General features: G+C 41.6%; 1 protein-coding gene across 2 annotated transcripts; it reads right to left on the bottom strand.

The window, feature by feature from the left end:
- Nucleotides 1–720: 720 nt before the first annotated feature.
- PDIK1L (PDLIM1 interacting kinase 1 like) lies at nucleotides 721–13,513 on the bottom strand. Of its 2 annotated transcripts, none has more exons than XM_032605949.1 (3): nucleotides 10,739–10,832; nucleotides 8,452–8,753; nucleotides 721–4,469 (listed from the first exon to the last, which is right to left on the bottom strand). In XM_032605949.1, the coding sequence occupies exons 2-3, from the start codon at nucleotides 8,734–8,736 to the stop codon at nucleotides 3,729–3,731; spliced, it is 1,026 nt and encodes a 341-aa protein (XP_032461840.1). In that variant the 5' UTR covers nucleotides 8,737–8,753; nucleotides 10,739–10,832; the 3' UTR covers nucleotides 721–3,728. The 2 variants fall into 2 exon arrangements, with proteins under 2 accessions (XP_032461840.1, XP_032461829.1); XM_032605938.1 differs by lacking the exon at nucleotides 10,739–10,832 and adding an exon at nucleotides 11,255–13,513 and having other exon boundaries at nucleotides 735–4,469.
- Between the last annotated feature and the right edge of the window lie 8,195 nt (nucleotides 13,514–21,708).

Raw genomic sequence — 21,708 nt, 5'->3', positions numbered from 1 at the left:
AAAAGATATGTAAAAACTATGTGAAAATGCTTTGTAAACTGCAAAGGAAAAGGCTAGTAAATACAAGTATTTATAGCTTCAAGATTCAAAAACAAAACCCTCTAAATATAAAGCAAAATTTACCTGTCTGCAAAGGCTGTACCAGGAGGTAGCAGAGTCAGAAGCAGCCACAATTCTGACACCTACTTTCCTACTCATCATTAGAGCACATGTAGAGTCAAAGTTTTCTCTCATTTTCCCTCTGCTATTCCATTGGACCACTAAGTAACTACATCCTCAGTACTTTGTTTACTCTGGAAAAGACATACATAATAAAACCTATAAAAGAAGAGAAAAAAGTGGCTCAGATGACTTTTTTATAGAAAAGAAACCATGGTCTCAAGTTAAAGACTGAAAAATTGCATCCTCCTAGTACTTTTACTACACTTCATTCTGAGTCTGGGATGCATCCTCAGCTTCATGAGATAGAAAGAAAAATGAAAGATCATTTATTTCAGGCAATACAAGTTCTTCTAATACAGCAAACATTAAAATTTCAGAGAACTTGAAATGCTGAAACTCCTATAATTCAATCATCTTTTCCTCTGCAATAGCTTCTATTATAGTTTCATTTAATAGATAAGGCTGAAAAAGACATTGTTTCAAATTTTATATGCTGTATTTTATGTCTATGAAGTAAAGCATTACAGAACTACTCACAGAGCCACCAAAGCAGCAATGTAGCATTTCCAGGGTTTTTTTGTTGAAATTCACTTTATTAAAAAAAAAAAGTCATGAACAATAAATTACAATCATTTCCCCCTTTTATAAATTCTTCATAAAATATATTTGACAATTTAAAAAGAAAATTTCAAAAGTTACTTTCATTTTTGAAGTGCTGATGACTTATTTTTTGACCATTTTGTCATGCTGGTGAATTATCTGTAGCTGCTACAATAGTTTGATTGATAAACATTTTACAGTTAAAAACAACAACAACAAAGAGGAAAAAACAGACCAGCAGAAAGAACTATTCAGTGTGCTATTTATCTGACACTTAACATTTACTTCATCATAATGACAAAGTATCCCTTAGCACCAAAAAACTACAGGAACCCCATCTTTCTAAGTGACAACTAGTGCAAAATAACATTCTAGGAACTAACTGTACAACCCCATTATTTTAACTGGCCACAGCTGCCTATAAGCTTATTTGAAATATTTGGTCTTTTTTCAATTAAGACAAATTTCATAAAACACTATAAACCATGGCAAAAGACTCTATGAGGAATAATTGTTTATTGAGTACCTATTATGCGCAAGGCACTGTGCACAAATTCTTGCTTTCATTTTTCCCCTAGCAATATACAGGAATTTCCCAGTTTCACTAATCATCTTTTATTTCTTACTCCTGGCTGGAAAAGGCCCATGGCTATATACCATTTTTTAATTCTTATTTTATCAAGTGATCTTTAGTGCTGAGCACACAGTAGGTACTTAATAAATACCTCCTGACTGAAAGAATAAAGACAAAGAATTTACTATAATTTTTCTTGGTATCATGGGTTATTTTAGAATACAAGGACTTGAGAAAATTTCAGAAGAAACTTCCTGATCACCTTACATTGTTACCGCCAATGAAAGAAATAATTCCACTTCATAGGTAACATAGAATATTTTTCAAAATAAATTATAATTGTTAACTATTTTAAATGAGGTGGGGCCAAAACCATGACATGTAGATATCTGAAGAGCAAATGAAGCATTGGCATACCATCACCTAAGTCACCATGAATCTCTTGCTGAAGTGCCATGTTATTGATTAGACATTATAATGTTTTTTTACTTCCAGTAACTCAATCCCCTTGGCCAGATCTGTCTTATACTAATTTGGCTATCCAGAGGGTTAATTATCATGAAGTTCCAGTGTATTTCCACCTCTAATTTCCAAAAGAATTCTTATATTTATCAGCTTGAGAGTAATATTAAAAGTATATGATTTTTTTTTACTTAAAAGGTTTTATTTTTAATAAAACCTTTCAGTTATTATTCAAACTTCATACCAAGTAATGCATAGTTCAGAAATTTTATGTACTCCAATTTTTTGTGCTTTTTCACCTTTTATAGTCCCCCGAACACATTTTAAATAAGGAAAAAATTATGATAGGAATATTCCAAAAGTTGTGGAAGTTCAAAAAACCGAGACTGAATTATCAATGATTTCAAAATTCTAATACCTTTTAAAATTTCTTTTTTTAACTTTTGACCAAAGAGTCTAGTGCTTTATAAAGATTAATCTATATACAATGGTCTTAAAGTATTAACAACCTTAAAGGTTGTTAATGTTCTGTTTTAGGAAAACTTTCTTCCCTTACATTTGAACTACCTGCATTTACAGGAAAAAAAATTGGAGACAACCATATGGGGTTAAAATCAAACTGACTTCAAGAAGAATAATGGTCTGTTGGTTCTTGACACAGACCATACCAAGTGATTGTATAAAACTGATAACCTCTCTATTTGAAAGATATAACTTATGCCACAGTATTTTACCCATTTGCCAAACTGTATCATTTCCCACTTTAGAAAAAGGTGATCAACAATGAATACAACCATATCACTACCATTACTGTGTCAAATTAGACAAAACAGCATTAGTGCCAAAATGAAAGAAACTCCAGTGATTAAATGAGAGACCATATTAGGGCAGGCAACGTGAGGGTAGAACTCATTTGGTTTCTTCGACTTGATGCTGAGGCTTTGACAAAGTCTTGAAATAAAAAATTAATATATCAATTACTATAGTTCATATACAGCAAAGTTTTCAGATACAGAAGAATCCTGTGTTCAAATCTGTATCAGATTGCAGATGCTCAAGTGCAGACATGTCCCAATGCAGTGGTTTAATTAGTTAATTGAATGCGTGGTTATCTAAAGAAGGTATGACTGAATCATCAGTGTCCTTGCCAACCTGTACCACATGATTGCATGGCTAATTCAACTCCTGCAGCTTTAGGGCACTGGAGAGCTCAAACATACTTCAGCAGCTTTGGATCACTTAATTTCACTTACGTTTAATCAGATAATTTTAGACTCTCCAAAATGATGCCTTAAAAAAAAAGCTGTATAATATTATAAAAATAAAAAACTTAGGATGATTTCATTAGAGGGAGGGACAGGGTAGGAGATGAGGGAAGGTTCTTTTATTTTTCATCACTGATTTCACCAGCAAATCTCAAAAACCCAAACCTACATCAAATAATTTAAACAGAAGTGGCATTTTTTTCATATGGAATGCAAAATGCACACATTCACATACTTACATATACATAAATATATACATTTATGTTTCCTTTACAAAGCTTCAAAGGTTGCATTACCAGCATGCAAACCCCTTCTTCCATGGAAATTCCTAATACTGACAAGGAATGTCTAAAATACTTAGAGACATATTTCCAGAAAACTGGACTTTCTTCTTTTCTTGGCTCTTAGAAAATTTTCCTGCCAAACTTCTACCAATGATCATTTAAAAAAATTTACACTCACATTGGTAATACACACTTAAAACATATTAACAAAATGGCCAGCTTGGACTTAAGAAAAATGAGGAAAAAAAAATCCCACAATAAAATCTAAACCCTTAAAAGGTGGAGTTTAGCTTTTTATATTCTTTTTCAGCCACATTATGTTGCATCACTGTTAAAACAGAAGCAGCATATTATCCAAGATATTTGCAAATAATATATGTGTCACGTTTCCCAGCTGCTATCTTTAAATGCAATTTGTACTAATCTGAGTTCTAGTTCAAAAGCATCTGGACGATCCTGAGGGTTTGCAGCCAGCATTTCCTTAATCAGTTGTTTCATTCGCCCATTCATAGACTTTTTCTTCACAGGAATGAGAAGTTCCATTTTGGGATTTTCCAGAAGTGCCTCCCCAACAGGCACGATCTCAGTTCCTTGTTTTACATAACTCCCCAAGAGTTCCTTCTTTGTCTCTGTGTCTATGAATGTGATCCTTTCCAGCATTGCCCAGATGATAATCCCCAGAGCAAAGATGTCAGCTTTTGCTGTGTAATGTCCCTCCCACACTTCAGGAGCCATGTAGAAATCTGTTCCACACGCTGTGGAAAGGAAACACTTGTTTACACTGACGGGTTCTTCTGGATTCTGCCCAAATGCTGAACAAACTTTACTTAGACCAAAATCAGCCACTTTCAGTGTGGGTTCCAAGTCACTGGTATCCAACCGGCTCTGAGAAATCAGGATGTTATCAGGCTTTAGATCTCGATGGATGATCTGGTTTTTATGCAAGAAAGCCAGGGCACTGCTCAGCTGAAGCATGAAGCTGGTGTTAGTTTTACGATTGGGTTTCCTGGACAACAGATACTCATTCATATCTCCTCCATCACAAAAATCCATCACAAACCACAAGTAATAGGCGCTTCTGGGATCAAAGGCAATTTCTCCCTTTAGTGAAGTCTCTACAAGCTATAAGAAATAAAAAAACAGATTACAATCATCTGCACAGTTTATACAATTCAGCTATAGAGAAAGAGTTACTGATTAAGTTAGTCTCCAATGTTAAGTGGGAATTCCATGAATATTTTATTTGGTCAGTGCTTTCATATGTGCGTTTTATTTTAAACTTTAGTACTTCAAACTGTCACTTTGTCCCTAACAAATACACATCAAATCTCCAAGTCAAGAGGTAAAAGCTTATTTAAAAATAGCTTTATTCTGAAAAGTATCCAACTGGCTATACATTTTCTACATGTGTCAATGGAGATGAACTCTAACCCTCTAGTTAATAGCTTCCTGAAAAGATCAAAGTTTCAGCAGGTAGATTTGCCAGCTGGGGAATAAACATCAATTAGGAAATTCTATTCCATGAAACAGCCTGAAATCTACTTCTTGCGTATTGCACTTACACCATCAACATAATCTGTGAAACTGAGAGAAAATTATGAAGGAACAACCAGTTGTTATAGAAATAAAGTGCTCCTGTTGTCACTGATAAAACTAAAGACATCATTACTTCATAAACTTCTACAAGCAGAATGCAAATATGTTAGCTATCTCTATCAATAGATGGCTTCTAAAAACCAATTTATAAAAATCATACATGCATTTTGATATAAAAATTCAAATCTGAGTTTGTATATTTGTTTGATACAAGCTGAAAATCTAGAATAAACCACTGTTTTACTTATATCATTATCTAATTATAACTCTCCTACTACCTGAAATTCAAGATTAATTACTTCACTGAACATGAACTACCTTCTAAAATACAGTGCTTTGAAAGCATTTGTCCTATGGTGTCCTTTTCAGGCCTATGGGTTGAATAGAAACTCAGTAGGGAAGGTGAGGAGTTGCTGAAGATTGAGTGAACCGCTAATTTTATGTTTAAATCTACTAGTACTTCCTTTTGTCTTTTTGGTGGGCAGAGGCAAAGAACGCCTCTCCATGCCATCTCCCCCAATGGCAAACAGCCATAACTGCAATGGTCTGCAGATGTCTTCTTTGCATACATTTTCCTTGTTGTATGTGTTTGCCACTGAGACAGAAAATGAAAGAAGAGAAAGGTCCAGATTATACAGTTATTTACCAGGTGCACTGTTACTAAATATGCTGAGATTAAAGATGAGCACCATCACTCTTCCTTCATTTCTTCTCTTCTTCTGTCTTCATTCTCAAAAGAAAACTTCCTAAATAGCTTTGAGCAATGCAGACTTCCAGAATTCAAATAATGGTTTAGAGTAAAGCCAGATAGTAGATATTTTAGGCTTGACAAACCACATAAGGTCTGTGTTCCATTCTTTTTCCTTTTCTTTCTTTCTTCTTCTTTTTTTTAAAACAACTCTTAAAAAATGTAAAAACTATTTTTAGTATCCAGGCCATACAAAAACAGGCTGAGGGCTATAGTGTGAGGGCCCCTGGTTGAGAGCTACAGAAATACAGATCCCAGTCTGCTTACTGTCACGTGTAGAGGATGTTAGCCATTGGTTCTCTTGCCTGAAGTCCTTTAATAGCTTCCCTGTTCTCTTAGGATATAGTCTAAGCTCTTTAACATGGGCTATGGGATCCTGTGTGCTCTGACCCTGGCTGATCTTTCTAGCCTCATCTAAAACAACTCTCCCTGTATAGTGCAGTCTTAGTATTTTCTTTCAATTTTTAGAACGCTTCATGCTTTTTGCTTCTAGACATTTTTATGTATAGTTATTTCTGCCTGGGAAGTTTTCTCAGTCACTCACCTGGCTAACTCCTATTCACCCTGCAAGTTTCAGTTGAAACAGTTCTTAATTCCTGAACCCCAGGATTATGTCAGGTTCCCTACTCTATGTGCCAATACCATCTTGTACTTTTCATTCATGACACTCATCACAAGTATACATATTGGCCACTAAGTTCCTATGCATAAGATGTATCCTCTGTTAATTATTTGTTTTACATTTCTTCTAGGTGAGGTTTTCAGCTCTCAGGAACTGACTGAATGATTCCAAATGAGAACAAGGAAGATATCTAGAAAAACATGGAGAAAAAAAAATTTATGTACAGAATGGTACATGGTAAGACCATGTATAGAGACTCTGTGGTCACACTATAGATTTGTTTGTCTTTACTAGTGTAAATTTAGAGTAGGCACTTGCTGAAGCGTGGATGAATGTCTGGTTAATGAAATAAATCCACAGAAAAGACAATTTTAATAGAGCTGCTTATTACTGAATACCTCCTATGTGCCAAGTATTGTATCTACATCACCTCTAATTTTGACAACTCCCATGGAAGGCAGAAATTATTATTCCTTACATATGAAGATACAGATGCTGGGAAAAGGTGGGTTATGTATCCAAGGTGATACAGCTAGCAAAAAGTGCCACAAGTCAAACACAGGTCTATTAGGCTTTAAAAAGATGAAATAAATTATTAAACAAGAAGGTACTTCAGATTAAAAAAAAATCACTGAATCAAGTCTGGAAGTACTTTATATCTTAAAGCCTTGAAAGATTACCTGGTTAATGCCTAGTTACTATAACAGTTGCTTGATCTGGACTCAAGGATACCATCAGTACTTGCAAAGACAACATATGTTTAAATGTCTTTGCACTTGTAGTCTGATTATGCACTTTAGTCTCCAAAATTCAATGCAAAGTCCAGCAAGGTTCTATCCACTTTTAGGAGGGAATGTGGTAAGAATGTTTCTGATAGTTTCTATCATTGCAACGTACATAATAAGCACTTTTAGAAAAAAAATACAATAAAACAAACAGGCTAAACAGTTGTGTTTTATATCCCTTATCTTACGAGAGAACACTTCAGGGCACAGCATGCTAAACTTGCAGTATAAATTAGGTTCTCAAGACTGATATTTGTTTGCCATACAATGAAACTTGCAAGTTTCTAATTACACAGAATAATGCGTTCGTTTTCTTTGTTGTTCCTAGTCCAAAAGCTTTTGCTGTTTTAAAAGACTTTTGTACCCTGATGGTAAATTCTGAATTTAGACACACTCATGGCAAGTTGTTTCCTATTCCAGGAATAACTGGACTTAAGAAATTTTGCTCTGGCCTTTAACTAGCTATGTTTTAAGTATCTTTTCTCTTCATCAAGTGTAGAGCTACTAGAGATTTTGACCTATGGCAGAAGCCAATCTTAAAAAAAAAACCAAAAACTTTGTTTTCCTATATTAATGCTTTCCCCAGGTCTACAGAAGAGTAATTTGGAGGCAAAACAGTAATCTGGAGGTTAAAAGAGCACAAGTTTTAGCTGCTGGATACTTCTATGTTTAGCTCCCAATTCTGCCACTTGCTATGTGATTCTGGATAAATTCATTATCTATTCTAAGCCTCAGTTTCTTCATTTGTAATGATGGTAATAATAGTACTTTCCTCATAGGATTGCTCTGAGCACAGAGCATGGAATGAGTAGGAACCCAAATGTTAGCTATCAGCACTGTTAATAACATTCAGGTGCTACACCACATACTCCATGAAAAGTCAATGGAATTGCATGGTTAAGACATTAAATAACCTTCTAAAACAGCAGAGGCTTATGTTCAAGCCAGTGATCTATAAAGAAATGCCCAATTACCTATGGGTACTACTACTAGTTGTACAGTTTTTCCTTCTCTTCTGTATTCAGTTCCAAAAAAACCTGATTTCAAATAAGTGAACTAATTAGACTCTAGTCTCGATCCCTTCTCTAGTTCCTATGTTGCCCCATTCCGATGCAGATTGGCAAGTACCATGGCATAACAGGTGGCATATGTTATTTTTAGGTATTTGCAACACAGGTTTAAATAAAACCTTGTTTTAAAGCAAACGTCTACTCAGTTCTTGGCAGACCCCTATCTACTTCTAACTATATAACCTGCATTTAAAAGTAGAAGTTCGTCTGACTCTTTCAATCCTCTTATTGCTGACCAATGCTACTTTCAAATCATTTCTATTTCCCATTCAACCACACATACCTGTAAATAAAGGGAAGAATTAGAGCCGTGGGACATCTTTTGCACCATCCCATCCTTTTGTAGGATGCATTCCTCCAAGTGAATCACATTTGGATGCTGGCTCTTGATACTGCTTAGTGCCCAGAACTCACGCAGGGCTAGTTCAACATTTTCAGGTGCATGGCATCGAATTTTCTTCACTGCCACCCGTGCAGAGGTCTTTCTGATGACTGCTTCATATACAACACCGTAACTACCTCGGCCTACCTCCCGTATTAGATCGTACTTTGGCTGGCTACTCACCATCTTCAAGGTCAAGGTTTCTGGAAAAATCAACAAAGCGCTCTGTTGACATTAGGTCTGCCTACTGGCTTGTATTTCTTCTTATGCACGATTTAGTTATCATCTGTCTCACTGTTTGCAGTGCTTGAACGATATTTGCTGTACATTGGGTAAATCTAAGTATCTTAATAATAGAAAACCAGGTAACACTAACGTAGTACTTACCACGCATCAGGAACTGTTCCAAGCAGTTTATAACATTAAATTCATTTAATCCTCACAGCAGCATTATGAGGTAGATACTATTATGGTCATTTTATAGATGAGGAAACTAAAGCACAGAGTTTAAGCAACATGCCCAAGGTCAAACAGCTAGTAACTGGTGGACCTGGGATTTGAAACCAGGCCATCTGGCTCTGACAGCCTTCATTTTAACCACTACACTATACTGCTTCTTACATGAACCGCTTCAAAACATCACTGCTAAAAATAAACCCAAAAATTCAGTATTTATTTACTGATTGTGAAAAAACAAACGGAACTCCAGCTTCTCCTGAAAACTGACACACACATAAAAGGTCATAAAAATGGCAAAACCAAAAACCAACCCTCACAGTTAGAAATACAAAAACCTGGCTTATGCTTAGGGACTGAAAGTGAACAAGATCACATAGAGAAGTGAAAATGTGCAGTTGTTTTTATTATTTAAAAGTAAATGGTCAAACTGTGTATGTTCTTATTTTAATTTTGTTTATGTTATTTCCTTATTTCTTGCAAAATAAATGAAACTACAGTTTGTGGAGAAAAATGTTTCTTTAAAGATAAAGTAAGTTACTTAGAATACGGTTAAATTTTTGCTGTGGTTTTAGCAATAGTTATTTAGATCTAGGTCTTTTTTGCCAACGAAAACTGTCCTGCATCTTAAGGGGTTCTCTGAGGGAGTTCTTTGGAATTCAATTTGATAAATCATTTAAAGGCAGGAGCAAAGGCCCTACACGGAAACGCTCACGTGTTGAATCAAGAAAGTCTGAAGAGTGCCTCCTCACTCTCCGAAGAATGTCAAGATTCGGAAGAGCTTCAGGAACAAATTCTCATTTGTAGAATGCCAGCATGGGCAAGAAAAGTAACCTGAGATTGAACAATTTTTATATTGTACAGTTTAGGGGAACAAAAAGCTATCGACACTAGAGCCTGTGAAATTGGGACGGGCTATTTTAAGTCCATAGGATAGATTTAATAAAGAAAATGAAAGCTTCTGAGATTGTTTCTTAGTCCCACTTCCTCTAACTGGACACCCACTCTTCAAATTCCTGCAGTATTTCCTAGGGTCTGATTTCCTGCCACAGAATCCTCTGCCCCAGCTGCACAGTGGACATTCCTGTCCTCCGTGGATCGCCAACTCCTATCCATCTCGAAGTGGCTCCTGCCTTTGAAGCTGTCCCATATGGCCATACGAGAGAGCCCCTGAATAAGGGGGAGGGAGGGTGTTTCTGCAATCCTTGAGATCCCGGGTCAAAATACAGCACGGTGATGCATCCCGCGCGAACCTCGGGGACTTGGGACGGCATCCCCCGGGCCCCCGCGCCTGCCGGGCGCACCCCGCGCTCGGACTCGGGCCGGCCAGGCCGTACACCTGCCGGCGCCCGGGAAGGGCCAGTCCTAGGCAGAGGTGTTGCCCGACGCGGCGGCTCAGGGCCCCGCTCATTGGCCAAGTATCAGGCCCTCCCCCTCCCCGGCTACTTCCAGATGAAACCCGGAGGGGATCCTGCCGGGGCCCTTTACCCCGAGGAGCCAGTCCTGCAGCTGCCCGACTCCTCGGGGCCAGCAACTGAGGCCTGGGGCCTGGGGAGGAGGCCACGGGCAGAAGAGGAGGCCGCTGCTGGGGCCGGAGGCCTGAGGCGCGCGGGGCCTTCCCCGGGATGCCTCCGCTGACAGCTCTGTGACAGGCCTCCTGGGGCGGGAGGCACGTGCAGGGCCCTCGGCTCTGCAGCAAAGCCTCTCTGCCACGCCGAGGGGCCAGATTTACCTCAGGGTAGCCGCCGCCGCTTCTCCCTCTCACGGGCTCTGCAGGCCGCCATTATCAGGCCGCTCGCGCCTCAGCCGCCGCGGCCTCCAGTCAGAGGCCGGCGCGCGCCCCCGTGGTGCGCGCGGACACACCCCCTTACGCCGCGAGACCCCGCCCCCCTCCGGCTCTCCGTGCGTGAGCCGGGACGCCAAGCGCCGGTCCTACTGGGCGCGTGCCCGGCGCTCCGCTGGTCAGCTCCCGGCTCCCGTGGCTTTCCCCAGCCGGGAGTCGCGGAAGGGGTGCGCGCTCCGGAACGCACCACTCGTGCCCCTCCCCGCAGGGGTGGCTGGGATCGGGGAAGCCCACTCCACACCCGGGGCTTGGTCGCCTTCCAGCCTCAGCGGGTGTCCACGGCCCGCGGCCCCGGAGTGGTGGCCCGCGGCCCCGGAGTGGTCCCCCGCAGCAGGTCCGGGCCGGGGGCGGTGCGCGCGCCTGGTGCGCCTCCCCTCCCCCGCTCCTCCCCCATTTCCAACCTACCGAGCTGCGGGCAGGTATGCGGGGTCGCTGGGGTGGAACGCCTGGTGCATCTTCCTCCGCGCGGGCCTGGGATGCCTGCGGTAAGCGGGCCTTTTCCGCGGACCCGCGGGGAGGTGCAGCCCGAGCTGGGAGGCCTGGCGCCCGCCCCGCCTGGAGGGAGGCTGCACCTTTTGTCAGAGTCACTGAGCCATGTTTGCGGGCGGTGCAGTTGCTGAGGTGGCAGCGGCGGCGGCGGCGCGGGGCTGGCTGCGATCATCTGGGAAGACGCCCCTGCTCCGCTGGCGCGGTGGTATCTCCCTTAAAGAAGCCGGCGCCTTGTTGTTCCGGGGCTCTGCAGCCGCGAGTCGGAGGCGCCCTGCCCCCGGCGGGGAGGAAGGGGCCGCGGCGCGGAGCTTGGCTCCTGCAGCGCGCGCACGCCCTGCCTGGCGGCGACACCCTCGAGCTCCTCGTGGAGAGTTGGGATGCCCCCCGCTTCTGCAGCTAGCGACGGAGGTCCGGGCCGGCCGGGGCCGGGATTGACAGCGAGGACAGCCCGACGGTCAGTCTGAGGCACTGGGGCACCCCACAGCCGTCAGCCAGATCCAGGCCCGCGTTCGCCTGACAGCAGCCCGGGACTGTCAGTTGCTCAGAGACCCGGACCAATCGGTCATTCAGTTCGTTTCACAGATCAGTAAGCAACCGCCAGAAACGTCCATTCTTTCTTCGCCGATTTAATCTGCACCTGCTTTTTGTCAATAAAGGGGTTGTTCCTCTTCCCAGTGCTGTATAAGGCACAATGTGCAAAGAATTTCTTGTTACTGCTCTCAAGGATCAACCAATTACCCGTTCTATTTTCTGTTCTCCATTTATGGACCTTCTCCCAAGAGTCTGGGACTGGGTAAAGTCTTTAAGTGATCTCCCCTAATCCTAACCAAACCCTACGAGGGCAGGGTTTATTACTAACCCTGTTTTTACAGGTAAGGAAGCAGACCTCTGCCTTATTTGACAGAAAGGTGTCTGTTTTGGGGTGGGGGGCACCTGCCTTGAATACCCACTCCCCTGGTGTAAACCCTCCTGCCCACCTCCAAAAACAAAAAACCCTGCTCGGTAATCTGTTCAGACTAGTCCTGAGTGCAGTGTACCAGTCTTCAGCTGTCAGCTGGGAATACTGATGTATTCTGAGTTTTGGATTCTGCCCTTGAGAACAGAGGGAAAGTAGAGGGCTCTGTGTAGACAGCTACTTACCTGTGTGTAACTGATCAGAATCTGGGGAGGGGTATTTCTTTGGTCAAAGGAGACTTTTCTTTTTGTCTCTTTGTCTCAGTCATTAAATACTGGAATCCCTCCTCTCAAGATGGTTGCAGAACTTGAAATCCACTCCCATAACTCCAAAGTTACGGAACTGGCTCTAAAGTCTGTGAAGTAGATGTTTAAATAATTTGGGGGTGTCCTCTTTAGGAAAAAGATTACAAAGTGGACCTGTGAATACATTTCTGAGGCCTTGGAAAGGGTCTCTGTGAGGGACTCTGAAGCTTAAGCTTCCGAATAAATCTGCCCTGAAGATTACATTATATCATTATATTTGCCCATAAGCCTTTTACTAGGCTGAGAGTTCCTGGGGACAGGAACCTTGTCTGTGATTCATTTCTGCATCCTCCTTTATCTGATATCATACCAAAATACTCCTGAGGATAGCATTGTCATACATTGCTGATGGGAAGGCAAAATGATGTAACTCTAACTAAGGTAATTTGGCAATCTATAGCCACATTACATATGTATTTACTCTTTCACCCAGTAAACCTAGGTCAGGGCTAAACTTGCAGGAATCTGTCCTAGTGATATATTGGCAAAATACAAAAAGCTCTGTGCACAAGGCTATTCATTATGGCATTATTTTTATAGCGAAAAATTGGAAACTGCTTGTGTCAGTTAAGAACTAGCTGAATAAATTATAGTACAGACACAGGATGGAGTGCTATGTAGCTGTAAAAAGATATGTGGAAGAGTTCTTATATATACTGATAAACAGAAACTAATATGTAGTGATGCCCATATACGTTAAGGGAAATAAGATACATAGCGTTTATAGTATGCTATCTTCTGTGTAAGTGGGAAGATATAAATATACATTAATTGCTTATATTTAAAAGTTAAACAATAGAAAACTAAACTCAATCTTCTAAAAATTGTTTGCTATATGGGATGGAGTGGGTAGGGATGGAAATGAGACTTCTGTGAATATACATTATTATATAGTTACTATTTTGGAAACTTGTAAATGTTGCATATTTATAAAACAGTCAATAAAAAGAATAAAACACTCCATAAAAATTAAAAACAAATGGAGGGACTTCCCTCATGGTGCAGTGGTTAAGAATCCACCTAACCAATGCAGGGGACATGGGTTCGATCCCTGGTCTGGGAGGATCCCACATGCTGCAGAGCAACTAACCCCGCGTGCACAGCTACTGAGCCTATGCTCTAGAGCCCACGAGCCACAACTGCCGAGTCCTGCGCGTCTAGAGCCGGTGCTCCGCGAAGGGAGAAGCCACCACAATGACAGAGGCCCGCACACCGCGGTGAAGAGAGGCTCCTGCTCGCTGCGGCTTGAGAGGGCCTGCATGCAGCAATGAAGACCCAAATGCAGCCAAAGATAGATAAATAAATTTTAAAAACAAAAAACAAATGGGAACAAATGAAGTGGTATAACTACACAGGGAAAATAATTTTAAGTGGCTTTATAAGTATTTTGACTGTACCTCCCTAATAGGATATAATCTAAGGATGAACTAGAACAGCATAGAAATATTAAATGGCATTTGTTAGCCTTATTATTAGTAATAATATTGCTATTCTGAAGCTGTGATAGTTATATTTTTGGATAAAACAAAGTAGTTGTGTCAGTGGCAGTAGGAATCAAGATTTTCGGCATATGAGAAAAAGAGTTGCAAGTATTAAAGAAGGCTAGGATGAGCTTAGATTTGAGTTACATAGCAGAATGAATGAAATATGTATTTTTTTCTCTCAAAAATGTATTTTCTAGCTCTGCTGAAACGGTCTAGAAGCAAAGACCATCCCAGTAGTAATGAACACCCCAAGTGCACAGATTTGGTCTCTAAATACCATTTTCCAGTTTAAAAATCAATTAAGAATTAAACAAAGAAAGTCAAGGCTCCTTTGATAACTGGCTGGTTCTAGATCTGGAGCAGGAAAGATGAGGTTGGGTTGTCTTATGCCTGAAGGCCAGGAAGCTATCAAAGACTATTAGGATCATGTAAAAATGACTGAGGAACCAATACAAAGGGGCCCCACTGGCCAAAGATGGAACAATTTGAGCACTAAAAGAAAAATAATGACTTCAATAGATTGCAACACATAAGATACATAAAAATAATTAATGATACATAAGGAAAACACATTTTTATCAATGGACTTTTACAGGAAATCAACTAATTACTACAAACACTGATAAAGAAAATAAAAAATTTTTTGCTCTTTCCTTGATGAGTTATATTGCAGGTGACCAAATAGTAGATAAGAAAAAGTTATTTTTTATAGAAGGATCCAATTAATAAATGCAGGAGAAACGATAGATTTAGAAAGGCACGATTTTGCAAAACCTAATGAAATAATGAGTCCTGGCAACAATCGTGAAATGATGCTGAAACAACTGGATGAAAAATTGTTGGGAAAATTTGTAATGCAGACCTTAGGCTGACACTGCCTGAACCCACTGACCAACCTTAAAATCATTAAGAGGGGGATACAATGCTCTCCATGGAATATTCTTGCCTGGAAAAAAAAAAAAAACCCTAATCAAGCCAAGATCTAATTATGAGTTTACCAGAAATATGGGGCATAGACAAACACCACAGTCAGCCAAACTCACAAGGTGGGACATTCTACAGGACAAGTGACCTGGTTTCTGCAACAAATTCATGGCATGAAAATTAAAAAGGAGGGTAGAATGTTAAATCATAAAACTCAACACACTTACCAAACGCAAAAACATTACTTGGATACTCATTCGAGTGAACTCACTGCCAAAAGACATCTTAGGTACAAGCAGGGAAATTTGAATGTGAACTAATTGATTAAGGAATTATTTGTTCTTTTTTGTTAGGTGTGATAATGACACAGTGCCTGTGGTAATAAAATCCTTTTTCAGTTAGAAATGCACAGTAATGTATTCTGGATAAAATGAAATGAGGTTAAGGATATGTTTTAAAATACTCTGCAAGCAGCATAGCAAACAAAAAGAGGGAGGAAGACTGGCAAAATATTGTTAGTTGTTGAAACTTGGGTACATGGGGTTCATTATGCTATTCTCCTTTTTGTGTATGTTTGAATTTTTCCATAATATAAAGTTAGACAACCATGCTCAAAAAATTGAAATGTCTTGGATAGGTGGGAACTTGGCTGTAGCAATCCTGACCCCTGGTGGCAGGTTCTATTGGTGCAGCTGCTGCCCCCACCTTAGAGCAGGTCTGAATTCCCAGACCTGCCTAGAGCCCTACGAAGTGGGTAATATTAGTATACTATTTTACAACTGAGGAAACTGAGACTCAGAGGGACTAATGAATCACTGGTGGAGCCAAGGGTCCAAAGTCCCATAAATTTCTGTGTTTCCGGACCTTACTTTTCCTATCTTAAGCAAGGGATCACATGGGAAGAGGCAAGCAGAGATGCCCCTGATTAGAACAGGTCCACAGGAAGCAGACCATCACGGAGCAATTTCACCTGTAAACTACAGATAAATAGAAGTAAGTAATATAAATGTAAATACATAATAGGTAATATTCATATTACCTCCAGTGCCAGGCATTGTACAAAGTGCTGTTTATACATTATCTCATTTACTCTGCACAGTTATCCTGTGAGGCATACGATTACTACTCCCCTTTTATAACTGAGGAAACAGAGGTTCTAAGAGGTGAGAGGAGGGAATTGTCTGGTGGTCCGGTGGTTAAGACTTGGCACTCTTACTGCCGGGACTGTGGTTCAATCCCTGTTCAGGGAACTAAGATCCCACAAACCACACAGAGTGGCCAAAAAGAAAGAAAGAAAGAAAGAGGTGAGAGGACTTGTCCTAAGTCACACAGCTAGGAAATGTCTGAATTGGGACTTGAACCCAGGTCTGACTATAATTCCTATGTGTTTCTTAAATTATTTTTTTTGACATATAGTTTACATACACTGAAATTCTCACAGTTTAAGTGTATAATGCTTGCATTTATAACCTCTAGTAACTCTTACACTGCTTGTCTCACTTTAGCATGAATGCAAATATTAATTTTTTCCTGAATATTTTATTAATTTTTTCTAAGTAGGAATGGGAGCCAAGAAAGAGAAGAAAACGGTCAAAAAAGGGAAGGGGGGCAAGTAAGGTCAAAGTTCACAGTTCTGCCTAGAGCTGACCATCCCTCTGGAGATTTTCTTTTCTTATACAAAGGGGTGGCTCCTTATATTTTTATCCTCTCTCTTCTTTTAGAAGAATCTCCATCATTCCCTCTCAGCCACTTAAACGTAATGTCAGTGCTTCTCAGATGGGGTGATTTGCCCTTTGGGGGACATTTGGTGGTGTCTGGAGATATTTTTGGTTATCACAGCTGGGAGGGTAGATGCTGCAGGCATCCAGTAGGAGAGACCAAGAATGCTGCTAAACATGCTACAATGCATAGAACAGTCCCCAGCAGCAAAGAATTATCCTGCTCAAAATGTCAATAGTGTGGAAACTGAGAAACTCTCGTCTACAACAGTAGACTTGCTATGCACGCACCTCCAAGGCAAGTCTCTTGGTCCCCTTTCCCATCAGATTGCTGGCCCTAAATTCCACCCGTGTAGAAATTCTGGAGGCATCATTGATGATTTTCCAGAGACTTAGTACCCTTTAAAGTCATCTCACCCTAGGCCAACCACAAGGTGTTATCAAAATGCTACCAAAATTTTAAAAATTTATTTATTTGGCTGTGCCAGGTCTTAGTTGCAGCACTCGGAATCTTTTAGTTGCAGCATTTGGGACCTCTTAGCTGTGGCATGTAGGCTTTTAGTTGTGGCATGTGGGATCTAGTTCCCTGATCAGGAATTGAACCTGGGCACCCTGCCCTGGGAGTGTGGAGTCTCAACCGCTGGACCACCAGGGAAATCCTGCAATTAAATTATTAAGGATGACTAACTAACCAGGCCTACCAGTGACTGTTTGGGGGAGAGGCTCCTATCTTGCCATAGCAGGGAGAATCCCCATCAGTATTCCTTCCTCTCACCTTCCCCAGCTGGGGGAGCCCCAGCCCCATCTCTGCAGGGGGAGGCTGATGCAGAAACTCCTTTGGCACTAACGTGCTGTGTAACCTTGAACAAGTCTCCTCCCTGCTCTGGGCCTGAGTTTCCCCGTTTGCAAGATGAAGGGTCTAACCAGCTCATCGCTAAGGATCCCTCTAGCTCTGACACTGATTCTTCAATCCTACACCTCCACTATGCTTGTACCAAGAAGACTGAAATGGTCATTTCTTTTTTTTTTTTTTGGCCATGCTGTGTGGCTTGGGGGATCTTAGTTCCCCGACCAGGGATCGAACCTGGGCCCTCGGCAGTAAAAGCTCGGAGTCCTAACAACTGGGAATTCCAGGACTGCCAGGGAATTCCCTGAAATGTCATTTCTGATCCAGCCCCCGGACAAGTGATTTAGGGGCCCAAGAAGGTCATGTGCCAGATACAAGCTGTTTTGTCTTTGGATGGGTCCTAGTTGTCTCCTTGGTGAGGACTGAGAACAGCTGGAGCATCTGGTAATTAAGACCAAACTCCATATGCCCTGCCCTTGGTGCCAAGAGCTGCTGTTGGGGGTTGTCCCTATCTGAGAAATCACAGTGGATGAGGAGTTGAGGGCTGCAAGATAAGGTCCCAAGAGCATCCCAAACTGTGGATTCATTCAGCTTCTCAGCAGGTACTGAGATGATGAAACTTGGGCTGCCTCTGACCTTTCTGGATGCTTCATGTTATAAGGGCAGAAACCCAACTCAAACTGACTTAAAAGGAATGATTGGCACGCTTGCCCAAGAAGAATGGAGGTGGGAGGGCTAGCTTCAGGGAAGGTTTGACTTAGCTGCTCACATATCACCAAAGATCCTTTAGTGATGCTGACTTCATCTTAATGCTGGCTCTTCTCATGGGCCCAGGTGGTCAGCAGTGCTCCTAGGGATTCAGCCATAGGAGTTCACATCCCACAGGAACAAGAAAGTCAATTCCAACCTCTGTTCCTCAGACCACAGTACAAGAACTGATTGGCTCATCTAGGGTTGTGGGCTCTTCTTTGACCACACTCTGTGCCTTGGAGGATGGGACTTAACTGGCTTAAGTCCAGAGGCTAGAGGGGCAGCCAGCAAATGTCACTACACATACCCTTACCAAGGAGTCAGCTAGTACCTGGCACATGGTGGGCACTTTATTCATTAAGTCAACAGCTATTTAGTGAGTATCTACTATGTGCAAGAAATTATGCTAGGTGCTGGTAAAAAGCAGTGAACAAGAAGGCAAGGCCCCTGTCCTCATGGTCCTCAAAGTCTAGTAGGGTAGATGGAAACACCTAAATGAGCAAAAACAGTACAGTATGATTAGTTCCAGAAGGGGGTTACATGAGCCCAGAGGAGGGGACCCTAAGCTGTTCTGATGTGAAGGGGCCTGGGGGATCAGGGAAGCCTTTTGACAGGAGGTAGCATTGAAATTGAGACTTGAGGGTCCAAGTGAGACACTTTGACACTCCTACAAGCTGACATTCTTTAAATATTTGGTCAACAGTTATTTAGAGCAGGGGCTGTGCAGTGTTTGGGGAAAAGGGAGAGGAGGAAGCCCCAGGTTACCGCACTTAGCTTCTTGATGGTCCTGAGCCATTGTGCCCTGGACAAAACCTGTAGACCCCACATAGCAAAACAAAGTAGGCCTGCTGCTCAGTGTAGCACCAAACGTTGCTTAGGTTCTCCCCTTACCTCCCAACCCCAAAGCCTTACCCACATCCTCCTTGCAACAGTATACAGAGCTCTCCCTGAGATGAGTGCTAGTAAATATAATGTTCTCCAGCATGTATGGAGCCTAAGAGCGAGGCCCTGTTCCAGGCACTGGGCACGTGGCTAGTAACAAATGCACACAGGGCCTGCTCTCCCAGAGCACACCTACCTTTTTTTAAAAAATTAATTAATTAGTTAATTAGGTTGTGCCCGGTCTTAGTTGTGGCAGGTGGGCTCCTTAGTTGCGGCACACGGGCTCCTTAGTTGCGGCATGCATGTGAGATCTAGTTCCCTGACCAGGGATGGAACCTAGGCCCCCTGCACTGGGAGCTCAGAGTGTTAATCACTGCACCACCAGGGAAGTCCCTCACCTACCTTTTTATTTACTTCCATGAGGGATGGTGGAAAGAGACACATAAATACAGCTGTGAAAAGTGCTATGAAGGAGAAAATCTAAAGGCCACAAGATTAGTTAAGGGCATGAAGTGGTGGTAGGATGGGTTGTTTGAGTCATGGAAGACCTTTCCACATGAGACATTTATGCTAAGAAGTGAGTGATGAGTAGCAATTGGCTAAGTGAGCAGTGGAGGGAAGAGCAGCGTGGGCAGAGGGAATATATGTGTCTGGCAGCTCTACCAAGAACTGAGGTGGAAGATTAAATCATGATTTGGGGGAAGCAATGGAGGGAGGAAGGTATAAAGAAGCTCCATTGTGCCTATAGTTACAAGCCTTGTCTCCAGTCCAACTTTATCAGTAATAAAGCCCATATCTTTTTTTTTTTTGGTCACGCTGCATGGCATGCAGGATCCAAGTTCCTTGACCAGGGATTGAACCCGTGCCCCCTGCAGTGGAAGGGTGGAGTTCTAACCACTGGACCACCTGGGGAGTCCCAAGCCCATATCTTTATCTCTCCATCTTCCTGATTTCCTTTCCCATTTCCTAACAGGTCCAGATCCCAGTTGAAAGGGGAAGAGGTGTGATGATCAGCCCCCAAACACCAATACAAGAGAGGGGCCACATCCTGTAGGGTCTTGTAGACCATGTGATTGATTTTGAGATAAAAGTAATGGGTCATTGAAGCTTTTTTTAAAATTGTGGTAAAATACGCATAACATAAAATTAATCATTTTAAAGGTGCAGTTCAGTGACATTAAGTACATTCACGTTGTTGTGTAACCATTGCCACCATCATCCCCAGAACGTCTTCATCTTCCCAAACTGAAACTCTGTCCCCGTTAAACACTAACTCTCCATTCCCTCTTCCCCTCAGCCCCTGGCAATCAGTATTTTACTGTCTCTAAGAATTTTACTACTACAGGTAACTCATATAAACATTATATATATAATATATAACAATATTTGTCCTTTTTGTCTGTCTTATTTCACTTAGCATAACGTGTTCAATTCATGTAGCATGTCAGAATTTCTTCATTTTTAAAGCTGAATGACCTTCCATCGTATGTATATATTACATTTTTTTAATCCACTCATCCAATGATTTTTGTTTATTCATCCTTCCATCACCAAAGTGTTTTAAGTACACTTTGATCAGATTTCCAGTTTAAAAGATCACTTAGCTGTCAGGTGGAGATTAGATCAAGGCTGAGTGAGACTGATGTGAAGGAGGTCAGTTGCAAAGGTCTCGGCTGCTGTGGGCTAGGCTGTGATCAGGGAGATGGGGAGAAGTAGACTTGAGGGCAAGTGGGAGACTGCACAGGATCTGGGCTTTTCAGGTTTAGGGTGGGAAGGACAAATTGTCAAGGAATGCTAGATTGAACTCAGTTTTCCTTAAGGACTCAGAGCTGAGGGGGTCCATTGGGCTGAAGATAAGGTACCCTCTCTTGACATCTCAAGTTTCCTCTCACCAACTCTGCTTTCTGGGGAACCCAGATTGAACCACCAAGAAACATTCTCATTATAATTTGGCTTTCCCTGTGGCCTTCTAACAGAGAAAGGACACACCAGTCTTCTGGTATGTACATTCTTGTTAAATTTATCTTTGTAAATTCTTAGATTGATACCTGCTTTAATGATTGATTCAGACTCTGTTGCTTGGTTATTGTCAATCCATTGATGAAAGATGAATCGCCTCTTGGAGGGCTGCAGGAAGTCAGTTTTGACATTGTAAAGCTGAGTCCCAAACTCAGGACCAAGGGAGATCCTGCCTTGTGAGTCCTTCTCCTGCCAGTCAGATTTCTCATGGAGACCCCCTTCTCTACCACTGTATTATATGCTGAGGGTTCTAGCTAAATTCTAGGTGAGTCTAGCTAAGAAGGCAGATGATCAAGAGGGACTGTAGTTATGCTGTGTGCCCACAGCTTGCCCCTTCCACTGCTGGTGGAGCTGTAAACTTTTTATTTTTTAATTGAAACATATGTACAACCTTTTAAGAAAACAACTGTCAATATTTACCAAGAACCCTTCCAAAAATCAATCCCACTTCTGAGAGTTGAGCCTAAAGGGATAATTAAAAACGTG

Source organism: Phocoena sinus, chromosome 1 (assembly GCF_008692025.1).
Source record: "Phocoena sinus isolate mPhoSin1 chromosome 1, mPhoSin1.pri, whole genome shotgun sequence".
Taxonomy (NCBI): domain Eukaryota; kingdom Metazoa; phylum Chordata; class Mammalia; order Artiodactyla; family Phocoenidae; genus Phocoena; species Phocoena sinus.
This window is presented reverse-complemented; position numbering and strand designations above follow the sequence as displayed.